At 33.0% G+C, this 17,020-nt stretch overlaps 1 protein-coding gene across 1 annotated transcript in view; it reads left to right on the top strand.

Moving 5' to 3' along the window:
* Nucleotides 1-17,020, top strand: part of LOC117112623 (intersectin-1-like) — a 66,346-nt gene that overhangs the window by 16,517 nt on the left and 32,809 nt on the right. Inside the window, exons 8-18 of the mRNA XM_033255729.1 lie at nt 1,753-2,009; nt 2,918-3,015; nt 3,970-4,134; nt 4,978-5,127; nt 6,115-6,255; nt 6,429-6,516; nt 7,640-7,779; nt 10,252-10,358; nt 11,613-11,875; nt 12,570-12,605; nt 13,678-13,731. Coding sequence (XP_033111620.1) covers nt 1,753-2,009; nt 2,918-3,015; nt 3,970-4,134; nt 4,978-5,127; nt 6,115-6,255; nt 6,429-6,516; nt 7,640-7,779; nt 10,252-10,358; nt 11,613-11,875; nt 12,570-12,605; nt 13,678-13,731 — 1,499 coding nt within the window. The remainder of the gene's footprint in view (nt 1-1,752; nt 2,010-2,917; nt 3,016-3,969; nt 4,135-4,977; nt 5,128-6,114; nt 6,256-6,428; nt 6,517-7,639; nt 7,780-10,251; nt 10,359-11,612; nt 11,876-12,569; nt 12,606-13,677; nt 13,732-17,020) is intronic.

Raw genomic sequence — 17,020 nt, 5'->3', positions numbered from 1 at the left:
CCTTTCATCCTAAGGAGCTATAACTGATTAAAAATATTCATGGTTTTTATGCATATGTAAATGTTGACACACGCGTACGTGCACGCTAAAAAGCGCTAACGGAAAATTAAGGTACATAACAATCAACCTTGACCTGAAGCTTATGCTCACCTAATATGATTTAAAAATGACTAATGATTAAGATTTAATATGGGGTCATCAACGTTTTGAAGAAAGAGAAATGAGGGGGTCAGAAAAAACAATTTTTTTGACCATGATGACGTCATCAAAAAGTAAAAAGAGGTCAAATATATGAAAGAGAATTGTCTCAGCTATAACATACTCAAAGTTGGAAGACGATCGACCAAGGATAAGCGAGATACGCTCAAATGCGTATTTTCAAAAATGACGTCTAGCTATAAGTCACTTTCTTTGAATTCAGATGCCAATGTGATGACGTCACAATGTCCGATCAGCCATTATCATCTATAAAATCACATTTACAACTTATGTGCTTTCAGAATATGTAATAAAAATAGGGGGTCACCTTTCAACCTAAGGAGCTATAACTGATTAAAAATAGGTCTGATTTTAGCATAATTTCACTGTATAGGGGTACAAATCGCGCAAAGATGCCTATGTTTGATGCGCACGTACGGCTTTGCTATTTGCCAAAAGATGAGCGAAAAGAATGCAAATTTGTGAAAACAATTTCAGGAACCCAAAATATGTAAAATAACGTAATTTCCAGCTTTCGTACGTGCAGCGCCCGTAAAATTGCGCGCGTGTAGTGGGAAATTTTTAAAAAATTTGAAATGCTCAAATTGACCTAAACCGTCCTCTAATTTAGTTAAAAAGTGATTTCGAGCATTTCAAAATTTTGACGCTCGCGTGCGCGCGCGTAGTAAAGCGCACGAGTCAAATTAGGGTACAGTACATTCAACATTAACCCGAAGTTAATGCTCACTTAATACGATTTCGAAATGGCAATTGGTTAGGCTGATATAATCGATAATGTAAAAACGCAAAATTGCACGTAGATGACGTTCACGCTTGACTGAGCGCGTTGAAAACCTTACCATGATTATTCCAGGCGAAGGCAAAATGATCGATGTAGCGACCGTGTGCGTAACTCGTGGCAATTTTGAGATATCGTGCGAACAAAAATGGAAGGAAAGGTAGAATAAAAAAAAAAAGTTGTAAGATCTCTGACAATAACAAGAGGTGATCCGCTAACGTTAGCGGATCACCAATAAATTTATATCATAAGTGCAATCTATTGGTTATTTTTGTCTTGCAGTATATATTTTTTAAGAGATTAAAAAAAGTTATATTTTTCTATTTTGTCCAATTCCAAATATTTGAAATTGGAAATTTTGGCTAGGCCCCTGGGACCCGCTGCAGCTCAGCACCAGTACTGACATATAACGTATACATTGTCCTTTTTCCTGCCTAACTGCAAGGGTTTTTCGAGGAGGAGAATGATCTGACTCCAATTAAAACCCGATGCTGGCCGGGTTATAAATGTGTCTTGAATTTAGAAGGGAAAAATGATCAGTTTTATTTAATATGGAAAATAATTTTAAGCTTACTTATCATTTAATATTTTCTTAAAATAAAATTCAGATTAAAATTTGAAAATAATTGAGATATAACATAGAATAAAAAGGTATTTCAACTGACAAAAATAGGTATTTCAACTGACAAAAAAAGCTTTGATTCTGCAATATATCTTATATATTTTTAAAATTATGTAATTTAATTTTCACATAGGCGGCTGTCAGACATTGATAACGATGGCAAGCTTACATCTGAGGAGTTTTGTCTTGCAATGCACTTAGTTGATGTCGCCAAGTCAGGGGCGCCCCTTCCCAAAACTTTACCGCCAGAACTCATTCCACCATCCTACAGACGAGGCTTACCACCTATAGGCAATGCAGTTGGTGCTCCACCTCCACTTTCGCCAACTATTGTTAAACAGGGCAGCATAGAAGCTGACAACATGCTCATGGATGATAAACCAAAAATTAGTAAGTTTAAATATTTAAATGTTTACATGATCATCTGGATGTTTTATCTGGATGTGCTTTTTAAACCACTTATTTTATAATAAATGTGAACAGCTCTGGGAAACCCGCTATTTGTTGCAATTCTAATTTCCCACAAGCACCCAAAACCCAAACCCAAATTGTTAATAATTTTTTATGTAAACGTAATTAGCAGTTCAGTCTTTTGGCTGCCGTGTCTTATATTTTAATGATTTTTATCTGAATAAATACCATTATATATATCATTGTCATCATCTTTATAGCAGACTACAATCTACATCTTAATTTTTGTCATCTATCATATCATCATCAAGGTCAATGTTTATGCTGTTTTTCCACCAGCAAACACCACCATATCATTGTATGAAGATGTTAATGTGTGTTATTTTTGTTAAATTTTGGAGAAAGGGCCCAGTTTACTGAATAAATGTATTGAATTTGACTCCAATATACTCTGCTATAAAATACTGAATTTATTTGGTTTTATAATAATAATAATAATAATAATAATAATAATAATAAGGGTTTTTAAAGGGGTGTTTATCCGAGGGATACACAATTTCCGGGCAGAATGTATTATTGCGTGGTCATAAAGACTAATTGATCCTTACCAGGTTAGAAAAAATGTAATTCTACTGGTGTAAAACATTAATGGAATGTGTTCAGAGTAATGTTGCTTTTGTTAGATTTTTTTATTTGAATAAATATGGTACCGGTATTTATAAATCTACCTTTGACAAGGTTTGTACTTTATCTCTGTTAATGCTATTTTATTACTTTTTACAGTAAACATCCTCTAATTAGGTGATTCCTTTTAATAATGTAAATGAACTACTGTACGTCTAATTATCGGTAAACCTGAATAATTGATTGATTGATTGTCTTTTCAGTTAGTCTAGAAGAGAAGAAAAAAATGAACTTTGACCGAGGTCAACAGGAGCTGGAACGGAGACGAGCAATGTTGCAAGAAGAACAAAAGAAAGAAAGGGTAAATTAATCATTGTTGAATATCCCAATGTATCCTCCTCGCTTATAAGACAAGGCTTAAAATAGCGAAATTACGATCTAAAACCATGGGCTCGTCTGATAGGCGTGACATACAAGTTTTAGATTTTTAAACCATATTCGTCTTTTGTGCGGATCATTCGTAACACGCAAATTCTTAAACTTGGGGGTTGACTTATACGTGGGTAGCTTTATACGCGAGCATATACGGTACATAAGAAGTAGCTATACTTAGATGTTATTTGCACTGTTGTAAATAACATAACGACAAATGGAATTAGAAAAACAACTTGCAAGGCAGAGAGAAATAGAAGCGGAACAAGAAGAACTGTTGTTTGCAGAGGATGATATTTGCACTGTTGTACTTTCACAAACTTTTGTTTTTTTCTAATTCTTCACCCCTATTAAAAATGGTATAATCCTTCATTCACATATAACATTTCAAGATGTAGAGCTCAACACCGCATTAACAGATCAGAAAACAAAATACTGTACAGAGAAAGATAAATTTATGATAGATCTAGCACTTTTTATTTTGCACTTACAAATCATATAGACATTTTTATGCTTTATATTCTTGTAAATCTTCACCCCTATTATAAAATGTTATATTCCTTAAGCATAAATAATATTTCAAGATGTGGAGATCAACATTGCATTAACAGGTCAAAATAAAACAAAAATTAAATGCAATCAAAACTAAAATACTGTACTGAGAAAGGTAGATTTGTGAAAAATTGAATACATTTTATTTTGTCTTATCTTAAATTATTAAGAAGTAATCTGTTATTGTTTATAAATATTATACCAGATGTTTTGCTTAACTGGTACAATGTGACAGTTTTTACATTTGTTTATGCCGTGCTAACATTTAAAGCTACAATAAAAGTTTAATTAATATTTTGTTATTGTTATTATTTATTATTGTTTTTTACAGGACAGGCAGGAGTACTTAGAAAAACAGGAATTAGAAAGAAAAGAGAGAATACGGATGGAACAGGAAAGAAGACGACAAATGGAATTAGAAAAACAACTTGCAAGGCAGAGAGAAATAGAAGCGGAACAAGAAGAACAAAGGCGTAAAATAATGGAGCAGAGAGAGGTTTGTAAAATCAGTTGGTGGTTTCAAAGTAGACTGAGTTCTTGTTACATGACATCCTGAATAATTCAATTCAACAAATTGATGCCCATCTCAGGACATCAAAGGTTATAACTCTGGCATTGACATTCTACACTTTGCTTGCCCTTACACGCATAACTGTGTTTAATGTGCTCTGATAGTCACAAAAATCATAGCAAATTACCTACGTGTGTGTCAGTTGTCATGATAATCACGCTTCGTTATTTCAACATTAATTTCACCGATGTGGTGGTATCCAGTGGTTCATGAGACTCACATCGCAGAAAAAAATTTAAATTTTCCAATCTAATAAAATTATCGGGTTTTTTTTTTTTTGCACCTTAGTCCAACATTGTCATAATGAATTTTTATGAATCAAAGTGTAGTTCTTAACAAGCTCATTGTCAAGAGAAATCAAATGTAACACACATTACGAAATACCCAAAATTAATTAAATACTTAAACTAATACCATAACCTGCATGGCACGCATAGACTATTAATTATCAGCTATACTTGCAACTAATATCAAATGGTTGATGCCACAGTTAAGATCTAAGGACTGTACGCACACGCTATGTTCGCAAGCGGAGATGAGCATCCTTTTCTTGGATTGCATTGTAAAGATGTAGTTGACATTCCTAAGAATTCCACTAAATTCAGGAGCATCCTAATGATGATGGTGAGAATAACTTTCACTGTTATTGTTACCAAGATTGTTAGATTGTCATAAAGAAAGAGAGGCTTTATTCAATTTGAATTTATGTGTTAAATATAATTCATTTTAATATTCCATGTACTTATTTGTTCCTTTTTTTTTTCCTAGGCTGCAAGGAGAGAGATGGAAAGGCAGAGACATCTAGAATTAATTAAAAATAAGAAACAGGAGCTAGAGTCCATTAGGATCCGAGAACAAGAAGAAGTTCGACATTTAAAGGGGAAGATAAAAACGTTACAATGTGAATTAGGAACCTTGGTGAGAAGATGTTGTAGCTTTGTTTATACAATCATTCATCAGTTAATCAATTATTTATTCAAACTATTTATTTATTCAATCAGTCACTTGTATATGCAACTGTTCATTCATCCATTCTTAAATTTATAAATCCATTCATTCATTTACTTATCCATATAATGGATGAACAAATAGATGAATGAATGGTTGAGTGAATTAATGAATGGATTAAGAAGTCTATTTCTTTAATATTTTGCCTGGATGAAACAATACAAGTAATTTTTTTATTGGAACTTACCTGCAAGAAATATCAGTTTATATCCAGGTAAGTATAATAAATATTAAATTGCCCTTTATATAGCGCATATTGCATGGACGGCCTCCTTGTGCTTTGCATCAAATAAAGAGGCTTTAAAACAAAGTGTATAAAATAAAGAGAAAAAAATGTGTGGTGGCAAACAGCGCTAGGTCTGAAAGGGTCAACATTCCACCTCTGCCCTGGTGCAATCCCGGACCCCTACCTATGTGGCGTGAACAAAGGAGCAGGCTTAACATTTATTGGTTGGTGGGTGGGTGGGTGGATGGATGGTGGGAAGATGGATGGAGGGATGGATTACTGTATGTATTGGTAGGCATCTTGTACATGGACATGTTTTTGCCTACTGTGCACTTATGAGTTTTGAGAGTAATACAATTGTGAAACTATGTATATATGATCAAATAGTTTCATCTGGTTTTGTAACTGATAATCCAATTATTTTTACATAGTAAACTATTGTTTTGATGTACTTATGCTAGCTTTCGTCTTGTTGTCAACAAGAATCTCGTCAGGCTGAATGAGCTGGACATTCTGTTGTTTGTGAAACGTCAGCTCTAGTCCTGTCAGATCAGGGGGCTCCGGCCTCTGAGGTTGTAGAATTTGTATATAGTATAGTTTATATGTATTATGATATATTATGTTATTGTAAAATTCAATCAACGGTTATTATTAAAATATTATTTTTTCAGGAGGATAAAAAGAATGAATTGACTAGGTTGTCTGAGGAGAGTAAGAATGGCGTAACCGGTCACCATACCTCCATCATACTAATGTCACAGAGCAGAGATGTCAAAGTCAGTGATATTGATCGACTACAACAAGAAATTCAAGTAAGTAAAATTTAGTGGCTACAAAGAGGTAAAATCCTTCCTCAAGTGTATATGGATATGCAAATGATTTGACCTTATGAGTTAATGGCTGTTGCTTGGTAACAAAACAATAATAATAATAATAATAATAATAATACATTTTATAAACCTTATTCTTATGTTTTGTATTTTAGGATATTAGAAAACGGAAGATGCTTGCTGATCAGGAGAAAGAGCAGTTGCAAAGCTCATCAAAACTCATAAATAAAGATAGTGGAATATGTAAGTATTTATTTATTTATTTATGTATTTCTGATATTCATGGCCATCTATAAAATGACAAAATAGTAATATATAGATACAATATTAATAGAGAAATATAGCAAAAATAACATGCACAGGAAAACCAAATAGATTATGTATTAAAAAAAACAAACAGGATTAATAAAAGAATGATGTATGCATAATGTGACAAAGTTAATATACTGCCTCGCGTCCTGGTTAATCACCAGAATTATTTTTCATCAACATCCGCATTATTGAATTGGTGGTGCTATTATTATGATTATTATTATGATGATTGTTATCCACACCATGGTATCAGCATTAATCAATCAATCAATTTTTGATTGATTAATTGTCAATCAATTGCCATCAGTCGTTGCTCGTAGTACTGTTCCAAAAAAAAAAAAAAAAAAAAAAAGATTATTGAAAAAAGTGCTTTTTGAGTAGTGACTTAAAATTGTCAAGTGAAGATGATTGTTTAGTCAGCAACTTACCTTTACTCTTCAACTTATCATTGTTTGTATGGTCGTGCTAATATTGTTATTAGGAAGAAGGTTATCAACATCTTGGAATCATCCTTATTTGTCATCATTATTTGAATCCATCCTATCAGCATCTTCCTGTTTTGCATTTACAATTTTACATTATCAACTTCACCATAGCATCCCCTTTAATATCCTTTCCTTTCCATAACTTTAAAAGGTTTTTTTCTCTTTTAGTTAAATTATATTTAGTTGTCTTCCATTCTCTTTTACTTGTTTATGTTTTTTTGTTCACTTGTTTTTGTCATGTTTTATCACCTTGCATTCTTTGGTAATAAAAGATGCTTTTATAAATTCTTGATTTATTTATATTATCATCATTACCATTGTCATTAACACCAGCTCTTAAGTACCATTGAATGTGGAAAAGAGATACGATACTAAATGGACATTTCACTAAGCCCCACCTATTGGATATCGTTGCTAAGGTCCAACAAAATGACTGTTCTGATTGGTCAGTAGTCAAGTTTGATTGACACTCGGAAAAGGTCATTGAGTGGATATAACACAAAATAGCTTAATGTAGTTGTTATACATATTTACAGTGTCTTTTATATAATATTTCTTTTATATTTAAGCGGATACTTACAAAACTGTTATGCATAGCTTAAAAAACAAAAAATCAACAATGGAGAAATTAAAAGAGACCCTCTCTCAAGTGGAAACGGACACAGCGACATCCTTACGTACTATAGATGTTTCCAACAGATCACTAATAGTAAGTAAATTAGAAAGTGTAATTTCTCCTAAAGTAATCAAAATTTAACTATGTACTTATAGATGTTTCAAACAGATCATTAATAGTAAGTTTTTAAAAGTGGAATTTCACTTATGTAAACAAAATTGAAATATGTACTCTAGATGTATCTAACAGATCATTAAAAGTAAGTTTAAGAAGGTGTAATTTCACCTAAGTAAACACAATTAAAATGCGTGCTATGTTTTAGCTCGGCGAACATTTGCAGAGAAAATTTGTACTGCAATTAAGTTTGCTTTTGTTTAATCCTATCTCTGTCAAGAGTGTTTTGTTTTTGCTGAATTTGTTGTATAATGTTTTAAACAGATCATTAAAAGTAAGCTGTAGAAAGCGTAATTTTACTTAAGTAAACAAACGGAAACTACTGGTCTTTAAAATGAAACATTAAATTCAAAATGGATTATGAACTGTACTTGTCTGTTACAATAATTAGCAAGTAAATTAAGTAGCACTTTGAGGACTTGACATTAATTGATTTTGCAAGCTTTTTAGTGCAAAGTACATTCTTTAGTTGAAGTGTAGTTTGTACATCAAAGTTTGTGTTTTAAAGACTTCAAATCAATTCAATTTCTGTTAATGCTAGAAATGCCATCAAAGGGACAGTATCTGCACAATAAAAAAAGAAATGGCAAAAAGTAACAAATTGAAAATACTGTAACAACAACAATAATAATAATAATAATTTATTCACTTATATTGCGCAAATTTCATAAAAATATTTTCAAATGATGCATTACAGAATAAAAATGTCAATTAGAATAGATTAAAATTCAATATTAGAGTAAAACCATTAAAATTCCATAAAAATATGATCAAAATACAAATTACACAAAATTAAAAGTCAATTAAATTGGATAAAAATGTACAATTCAATATTACATTAAAACTGTTAAAATTGACAAGTACAGGAAGTACAGTAGTAAATTATTTGTTAAAAGCAATAGTGAAAAAATATGTTTTCAACAGTGTTTTAAAAATCTCAGGGCTACCGGCTTTCCTAATAAAAGGTGGTAGATCTGTCTACAGAGAATATGAATAACTATGCATTATGGGGTAGGGAGGTCACTCCACTAAGATCCTAATGACCTGCATAACCTCACCTAACCGAACTATGCATCCTGGGTTAGGGACGTTACTCCACTAAGGTCCTATTGACCTACATATAGTACCCCAAACTAATCAAACTATGCAACACGGGGTAGAGACGTTATTCCACTAAGCTCCTGTTGATCCGCATACTCCACTTAACATTTATTGATCATGCAAGCTTTTTTAGTACAAAGTACATCTATTCATGTAAAGTGTACTATGTACACTAAAAGCTTGTGTTATACAAAGACTTGACATTTATTGACAACACAATCTGTTTAGTACAAAGAACACCTCTTAAAGTAAAGTGCGCTGAGTACACAGTCATCTTGTGTTGTCAATAAATGTTTAACTACCGTATAAAGTGCTTCCCTGTTTAATTCAGGTTATTAAATTAATCAAACATTGAATTACTCGTTATCATCTCCCAATGAAAGATACAGATGAAAACAATTCAGTTTTGCCAATTCAATAAGCCTTATATTGATTAGGCCAAATTTAAAAAAAATACTTGTTTAGCATCACATCTTAACAAAAGTTTAGGTGGGAAGAAGGTTTATTTATTTATTTTTTATTATATTTTTTTTAATCCATTTACAGTAGCAGTAACTTACAAATCTGTGTTGTATTTGATGCTACTTTAGCAGCATCATGCTTAGGCCTAACTAGTATTCCCACCGAGCTTCATCCTGTATTTTCAATTCAATTCAATTCAATATAAAGTGTATTTCCACATCATCAACACAAATACATAGACAGAGAAATACATAAGAAAAAAACAATAATTGATAAAAATGTAGGCCCATCAGAATAATTTAAATAAAGTGGAAAAAGGGTCGCCACAGCAAGCAAGCTTTATAACAGGTGCCCATTGATTATGAAATGAAATTAACAAATGCATCACAAAAAATAAAATTTATAAATAAAGTAATAAGTCAATAGTCATTGAAAATTCTAAAGAAAAGTTAAATATGATTCATACAGCACAATTATCTATACATAGGTTTGCATTACACTTTATAGTTTTTATAGTAATGGTTTTAAATTTCTTTTGAATATATAAATACTATTACTAAGTCTTAATTCTACATTGATATCGTTCCAGATTTTTTATTTTTTTTTTATTTGGCCTTACTACCAGCCAATTTAAGAGTCTTTGTAACTGATATAGAAACTATCTTTTGCAAGAATTTGACAATTTTGATATTTTCTGATTCTAATTTTTTTTAATGCTATGACTGACTTAATATAAATGAAATCATTTAAAATATAATTATTATAGTTTCTTAGTAGAACATGTATGTTAAATTATCTACATTTAAATTTTTTTTTTCTCCAATTTAGGACCTCCAGGCAACTTTAAGCAAAGAACAGTCAGAGTTAGAGAATTTGCGAAGAAAATACAATATTAGATTAGACGCTGCAAAGCAAATTGAAAGTACACGTAAACGGTGAGCCTATTTATATTTCTTGAATACATTCCTTCTTTTTTGGAACATATCATGTGCTATAGAGGCACATATGATGGGAGCTTTGCAATCAAATCTCAAAGTACTGTTAATCCTCAAAAAAGTTTTAAAAAAAATATTGGCGTGGCGCTTGCCATACCCGTTTCAATCAGTAGTGGATCCAGGAATTTATGATTGTAACACCTCTATATGGCCGAAAATGGCGCTCTTAGACTCAGAATTCGAGTAGAATTTTCCTTTTTTCTTAATTTTTTATTTTGAAAAATTTGGTGGGGGGGATGGGGGCCCTGAGCTGGCTGGGCCCCCTCTTAAATCCGCCACTGCCGATGTTACCTATACCTGTCATAGGTTGTACATCATCGTAAATAAACAAAGATATGCTTGTTTCCTCATTGTGTTATTAATTCATTTGAACACTATAAATTGTATTTAAAACCCTGTTTTTATTAGACATAGAGTAATGTAGGGCCTATTCTTGATTCGAATCTTAGAATAACTAGAATAAGCACTGTGGCGCTTATCCAAGATTGGCGCTTAGTGAAAAAAGATCATGCTTGGTGTGGCGCTTATTGAAGGATTTACTGTACCTTGGTTATAGAGAATTGAGTTCCAAATGATCAGCTCTTCACACAAGTTTTGGATATAGAGCAGTGCCAAAGGTCGCACATGATTACATCTTTGTACCACAAGCCTTATGATGATACTTGGTTATAGAGCATCAAAGGTTAAAGTAGCATAAGGGGTCACTAGTAGATAATTATATATATGGTGTACCATAGAACCTCGAATAGAAGCCCTGGGCTTCTTTGTTTGTGAACTTTGGATGGGCTTCTTTTCAAGGCTACTTTTGCAAAGTAAAGAGGGGCTTCTTTTCAAAATGAATGCTATAAATTTTGGGTATTACTGCTATAAAACAATAAATAAGGCCTCTGTAACATCAGTTTGTATCATGGAGTGTATTAACTGGCATTAAGTCACATAAACTACTGTATAAACCAAGCATGTTTTTAACTTTTTTTCTTTTTTTTTTTAAATTCATGTACAGTGTATGTGCTGTGCTATCTCAAAAGGAAGCCCATGGTCTTCTTTTTGAGATGGGCCTCTTTTCGAAGCTACTTTTGCAAACTAAATTATGGGGCTTCAATTTGAGATGCTTCTCGAGATTAAGCCCATTCGGCTTTTATTAAAGGTTTTATGATATGTGATGTTCATTGTATTTGTCTTTAATCTATACAGGGATGGCGAAATGGCAATGCAGGCAGAGAGAAAGAGGATAGAAGATGAAGATAGAAGGAAGAAAGCCGAGCAAGAAATGAAGGCAAAGGAAGAACAGGAGCGGCGGAGAAAGGAATTGGAGAAACAGCAACAGAATTCTAAACTTGAGGCAATAAGGAAAGCGCAAGAGGTGGAAAAACAGAAGAAGGAAAATGAGAACAAGAAGCAACAGGAGACAGAACAGAGCAAAATTGCAGCTAAGCCTGAACCCTTTGCTGATTTTGGTGAGTGTGTGTTAAATGCATGCAACTCTTATTAGCTATTGCCAGCTTGGGATCCTTTATTTTATAATGCAAAATCTCAGTTATGATTCTGCCCATCTTAACTATATCCCTGAAGAAGGCTAGGCTATTTCGGGAAATGTGTACTTTTCATTTAGTAATGTTCACCACCCTGCAGGAGGAAGGCAGTCTATGCGTTTATTTTCTGGGATACTTCATTTCATGTAACTCTATATTCCCTTATCTTCTTCATCTGTCTTTGCTATAATCCTCTTCCTCTTGACCTCAACTCAGGCTGCATAGGAAAAAGCATACAACTGGTATTTTCTAACACACGAAAAGTGTGTTTGATGAAAAACTTGAGAATGGTTGAGATACAGATTTTTCAATATTTAAAAATGTCAGGAAAAATGTTGGGAAAAATGGATGGTTACGCCTATTTTGCTACCAGTTTTTAAGTATTTGAAACGCTTTTCCAGCATATCAAAAAACATTTCCTCTGGTACCTGACTTTAAGCTGGGATCTGGGGATTACTATGTTGGCAGGTGGTTTGCCAAAGGAATTTGACCGAGACCACAATTAAATGACACCTGTGTCTCATTTTCAAAGGATTCTTCCCGTAATTCTGTGTCCCCTTCGTCGTTCACCCAATTCTTTTTTTAGTTGATCATATCTTCTATCTTATCTGTTTCATAGGTGCTTTTGGGAATGACCCCTTTGCAGATACTGGAGGTATTTCTTTTTATCTATATTATTCATATCACAACTGTCTCTTCTTTTTTTTTTTTTTTTTTTTTTGTTATGAACAGTACATAAAGAGCTTACTTGACTATAGTAATAAATTACTTTTAGTTATTCATTCATTCACTTTTATTTCAGACATTGTCCATAAAAAATAGAAAAATAAATACCAGTACAAGTACATGACGTACACAAACTAGCTTAAAAAAAAGGTGGAATCGGAGATTAAACACAGTCTGTGAACAATACAGAAAGCCACCTATTATATAGCCTCTAATCGCAAAGTACATTTGGTACAAATAGTGGAAATGAGTACATTATTACTAGTAACAATTCGTTTGTAAAAGCTAAAAATAGAAAATAGTAAGTTTCCATTGAACGATGGTATGTTATTTTTTACAAACATACCGCTAGCACCACAGTGACGTAGTAGTCTGAGTAACATCCTAATGGAATTGTTGTAGCATACATTCAGACATTTGAAAGTAGTCTTACTGTAATTGGCCCAAAGAGTTGAGCAATACATATTATTCATAATTTTATTTCATTCAAACGTAAAGAGTGTGGTAGGCAAAAAAGGGAACATGTCCCTGTACAAGATGCCTACCAGAGAAACAATGATAAAGACATAATAATAAAAATAATAATAATATTAATAATAATAATAATAATATTAATAGTAATAATAAAAATACTAATCGTATAAATGTAAATAAATAATAATAATAAAGTAATAATAATGATAATAACAATAATAATGAATGAAGATCAAAATATTGCATTGAAGTGAATTCAGTCTTATTAATACAATATGCCTTAAATAAAGAACACTTTCTTTACCCTTATTATAGCAGATAACAGAAACTTTAAAATGACATCGACAAAGAGAAAACTGAAAATGCTGAAATTGTATTTCATTAGATGTTTTGTTTTTTATATCCTAAGATATAAAGATCTTTCCTAATATTAAATATGGCATTCAGTAATATTTTCACAGACATGTCTAATTCTCATCATTGCTGTAGGTTTCTATAATAGTAATAATTGTTTTGTTTTTTTTCAGATCCTCCAAGTAAACCTCCAAATGCCAATGACCCATTTGCATCAGTCTTTGGAGGTAAATTAACTATCATTCACTTGTTAATCACTTTTTAATCATCTGGCAATAACAGGGGCGGATACAGAGATGTCTGAAAGTGAGGCCGATTGAGATAACACTGCTCTAGGGGGTCCGGCAAAATTTCTGTTTTCCAGACGCCCAAAAAATATTCTCTGAGGGGTTTATTGGGCAATTAATTATATCTATTTCTTTTTTTTCTTTCTTTTTTTTATAATTTTTTAAAATTTTAGCTTTCCATCCACAACCGATTGAGTAAAGTGGAGTCATGCAAGAACAATATTATTTCCTCTTAGTTATTTCTTTTTTTTTTTTTTAATCCAATACTGTAGTATGTCTTTGGTTTTATTCAATTTCCTTTCCAGGCGAATGAATTTATGTAGATATTATACTGCGTACTGTAAATGTTCGAATAAGCGCCGCAGCGCTCACAAAATTTTTTGGAGGACTCTGTGCGGCGCTTATTTCGAGAGTGAAGCCTATTTGAGAGTGACGCTTATAAAAACATATTTGCTTTGCACTTTCCATGCCTATTCCCATGTTACTTCCGGTGACATTCAAATCTGCATTGACTTGACAAAACTGAGTAAGCCAGTTTGAAACAAGAACAATACACGATACCCAAAGTTGAAGAAATGTTAGCAAAACTAGGACGAGGACAAGGAAAATTCTTCACAGAGCTTGATGCAAATTCTGGCTATCATCAAATTGTTCTTGAAAGCGGACACTTTACAATGTTCATTACACCGATAGGGAGATTGATCTACAAACGATTGTCTTACAGAATCTCCAGCGCAAATGCATTCTTTCAGCGAGAAATGGAAAAATTGCTTACAGGTCTCAGCAGCGTTGTTTGCCAATTGGACGATGTCCTAGTATGGGGTGCAACCGAAAAAGAAAACAATGGGTGATTAAACGCAGCGTTGAAGCGAATGCAAACATTTCCTTTTTTTTCTATACTTTTCAAACACTAAGTCACATGACCATTACTGGGCGGGGAACGCATTTTTATTATGTCGTATCTAATCTTGCGAATTCCACGTTTAAAATCCTTGCATGTCATACAGTAGATAAATGGATTCATGGTGAGGTTTAACGCCACAAACAAAATACCCAACTCATAAAATATGTAATATGTATAATTGTATTTGCAGTTTATGAAGTAAATAATTATAAGAACTCTGCATGGGGCTATTGTAAGGAAATGTGCCAAAGCAATCAGGATGAGTTGACTTGACTTGATAAATTCCACTGTTCTTAGGTTGAGATACAGATGACGGTTGCTGGCCAACTCTTTGTGTTTTGTATAATTTAAACAGAATCCGCACATAACAGTACAGCAGCACGGAAGGGAGTCCCAACCACTCAATGATAATTAGTAGTGTACCAGCTATAGTGTTCATCTTATTAGTTACACACCCATTCACATTCAGATTTTTCTCCGCACAAATAGGAATATATACCGTTAAAATTATTCCACATACATGGGGGATAACGAGTGACATGTATGTAATTTTCCCACCCAAGGGCCTCTGTCGATAAAGTAATGGATGTACGACAGCAATATATCGTTCAATTGTAAGCATGACGAAATTGAATGTCGATGCGGTTGCCATGTACAAGAAAAGAAATCTAATTTTACAAAATATGGCTCCACCAATGCCATCAGGAACATCCATGTTGTAGAAGATCAGAAACGTCAGAGAGCCGATAAAATCAATCACAGTTTGATGTAGAAGTAATTTGAGCGATAGAGACTTCTTGTAAGTCTTGTTGTAGACGAACACAAATATCACAAATGAGTTTGCAATGATACCAATACTACCAATTACCCAACGAGCTATGACCATCACCAAGGGATTTTCCAGTTCTGTGAGACCTGTGTCATTTCTAGGTACATCCATACTTTTTCTTATTCTTCCTTTAACACTGGCAGATTAGCTGAAAATTTACTCAGGAGTGTTTGTAAAAGTACACTGTCCTTTTTCACCTCCACCTCAGACCCTTGAGTACGATGTGATACCAGAAAGAATGAATCTGTCGTTTTATCTCAGTCTGAGTACTGCTATTGAAGATAATCGATAGTTCATACCATTTGATGTAAGGGGTAAAGTAAGGTTTGGTAAAATAGAGACTGAATAATTGATATTAACGATGGTGTCAAGCAGAGATTCATTTTAACCCCCCAATTTTACTATGTATTTTATGCACAGATTTAATACAAAATTACATGAAATACATAATGTAGGTGTCCTTTCTTCCTTTGCCTACTCATACCTACTGCCTTCATTCATCGTTCTTCCCATATATTATGCCAATGCCGACGACTGACCTTTGAACCCAGTAATATCACCCCGTCTGATATTAAGGTAGCTCTTAATTTTTAAGGTCACTTAATTCAACTTACTTAAAGAAAATTGGTTTTTTATTTGAAATTTAATTTTGATTGTTATTTTGAAATTGTGATTGCAGATAATTATCTCGATGGCTCAAGTAGCATTAAGTGATTGAATTTTGAATCTTGCACTGCCTTCTAATGACCTGAGCACAGGATAAACTATTAATAGCAATAAAGGTTAAATGTCGAAGGAAATTAATAAACAGAACCATTTATAAATCAATGACATTTTATGTTATGTATAGGACCATTGTAATTTCATTATACTAAATTGTCCTAATGTGAAAATACTTAGCCTTTACTGCAGCTGAGTTGTAGTCTGAGAGCTAATGTTGGTAAATTATATGTAAGATGAACCCTGGACTCCTTAAAAAAAAAACCCCCAAAACCGATCAATTTCACCCCATCTAGCACATGGACCAAATTTTGTCAAAACAAATTCTATGAGTGCACATCTTTAAAAACGTGAATATTACACAGGTTTTGAAGTTGATTTCCTAAATATGAGAGGGTAGAGAAAATGCACCCCATGTAGTACATGAAAGTACTATCGGTGTACATCATAGATTGGTTCCAAGTTACTAAAATGATGATTCAGTAGGCATTTTTGGGTAGAAGCTGGAATCCAGTTGATTTAGGGCATTTTGGCCTTGCTGATTATGAATCTAGTATATCCAAAGTGAAATTCTTCCATCCAAGTCAATTCAACAACAGGACGCACATCTCCACTTGCAACATAGTGCATGCATACAGTCCTTTGATCAAAATATGAAATTATTATGAGAGTTATGCATGTATTCGACCATCAAACCACTAAGCATTAAAATGTTGGCAATCAACCAATCACAGAAGACATTTATGCATATTTATTTACGTCTCTTATACACATCT

This window comes from Anneissia japonica, unplaced genomic scaffold (genome assembly GCF_011630105.1).
Source record: "Anneissia japonica isolate Jap-2015-1 unplaced genomic scaffold, ASM1163010v1 scaffold288116_len470923_cov172, whole genome shotgun sequence".
Classification (NCBI taxonomy): Eukaryota; Metazoa; Echinodermata; class Crinoidea; order Comatulida; family Comatulidae; genus Anneissia; species Anneissia japonica.
The sequence above is the reverse complement of the archived record's forward strand: the minus strand, read 5'-3'. Positions and strand labels throughout refer to the sequence as shown.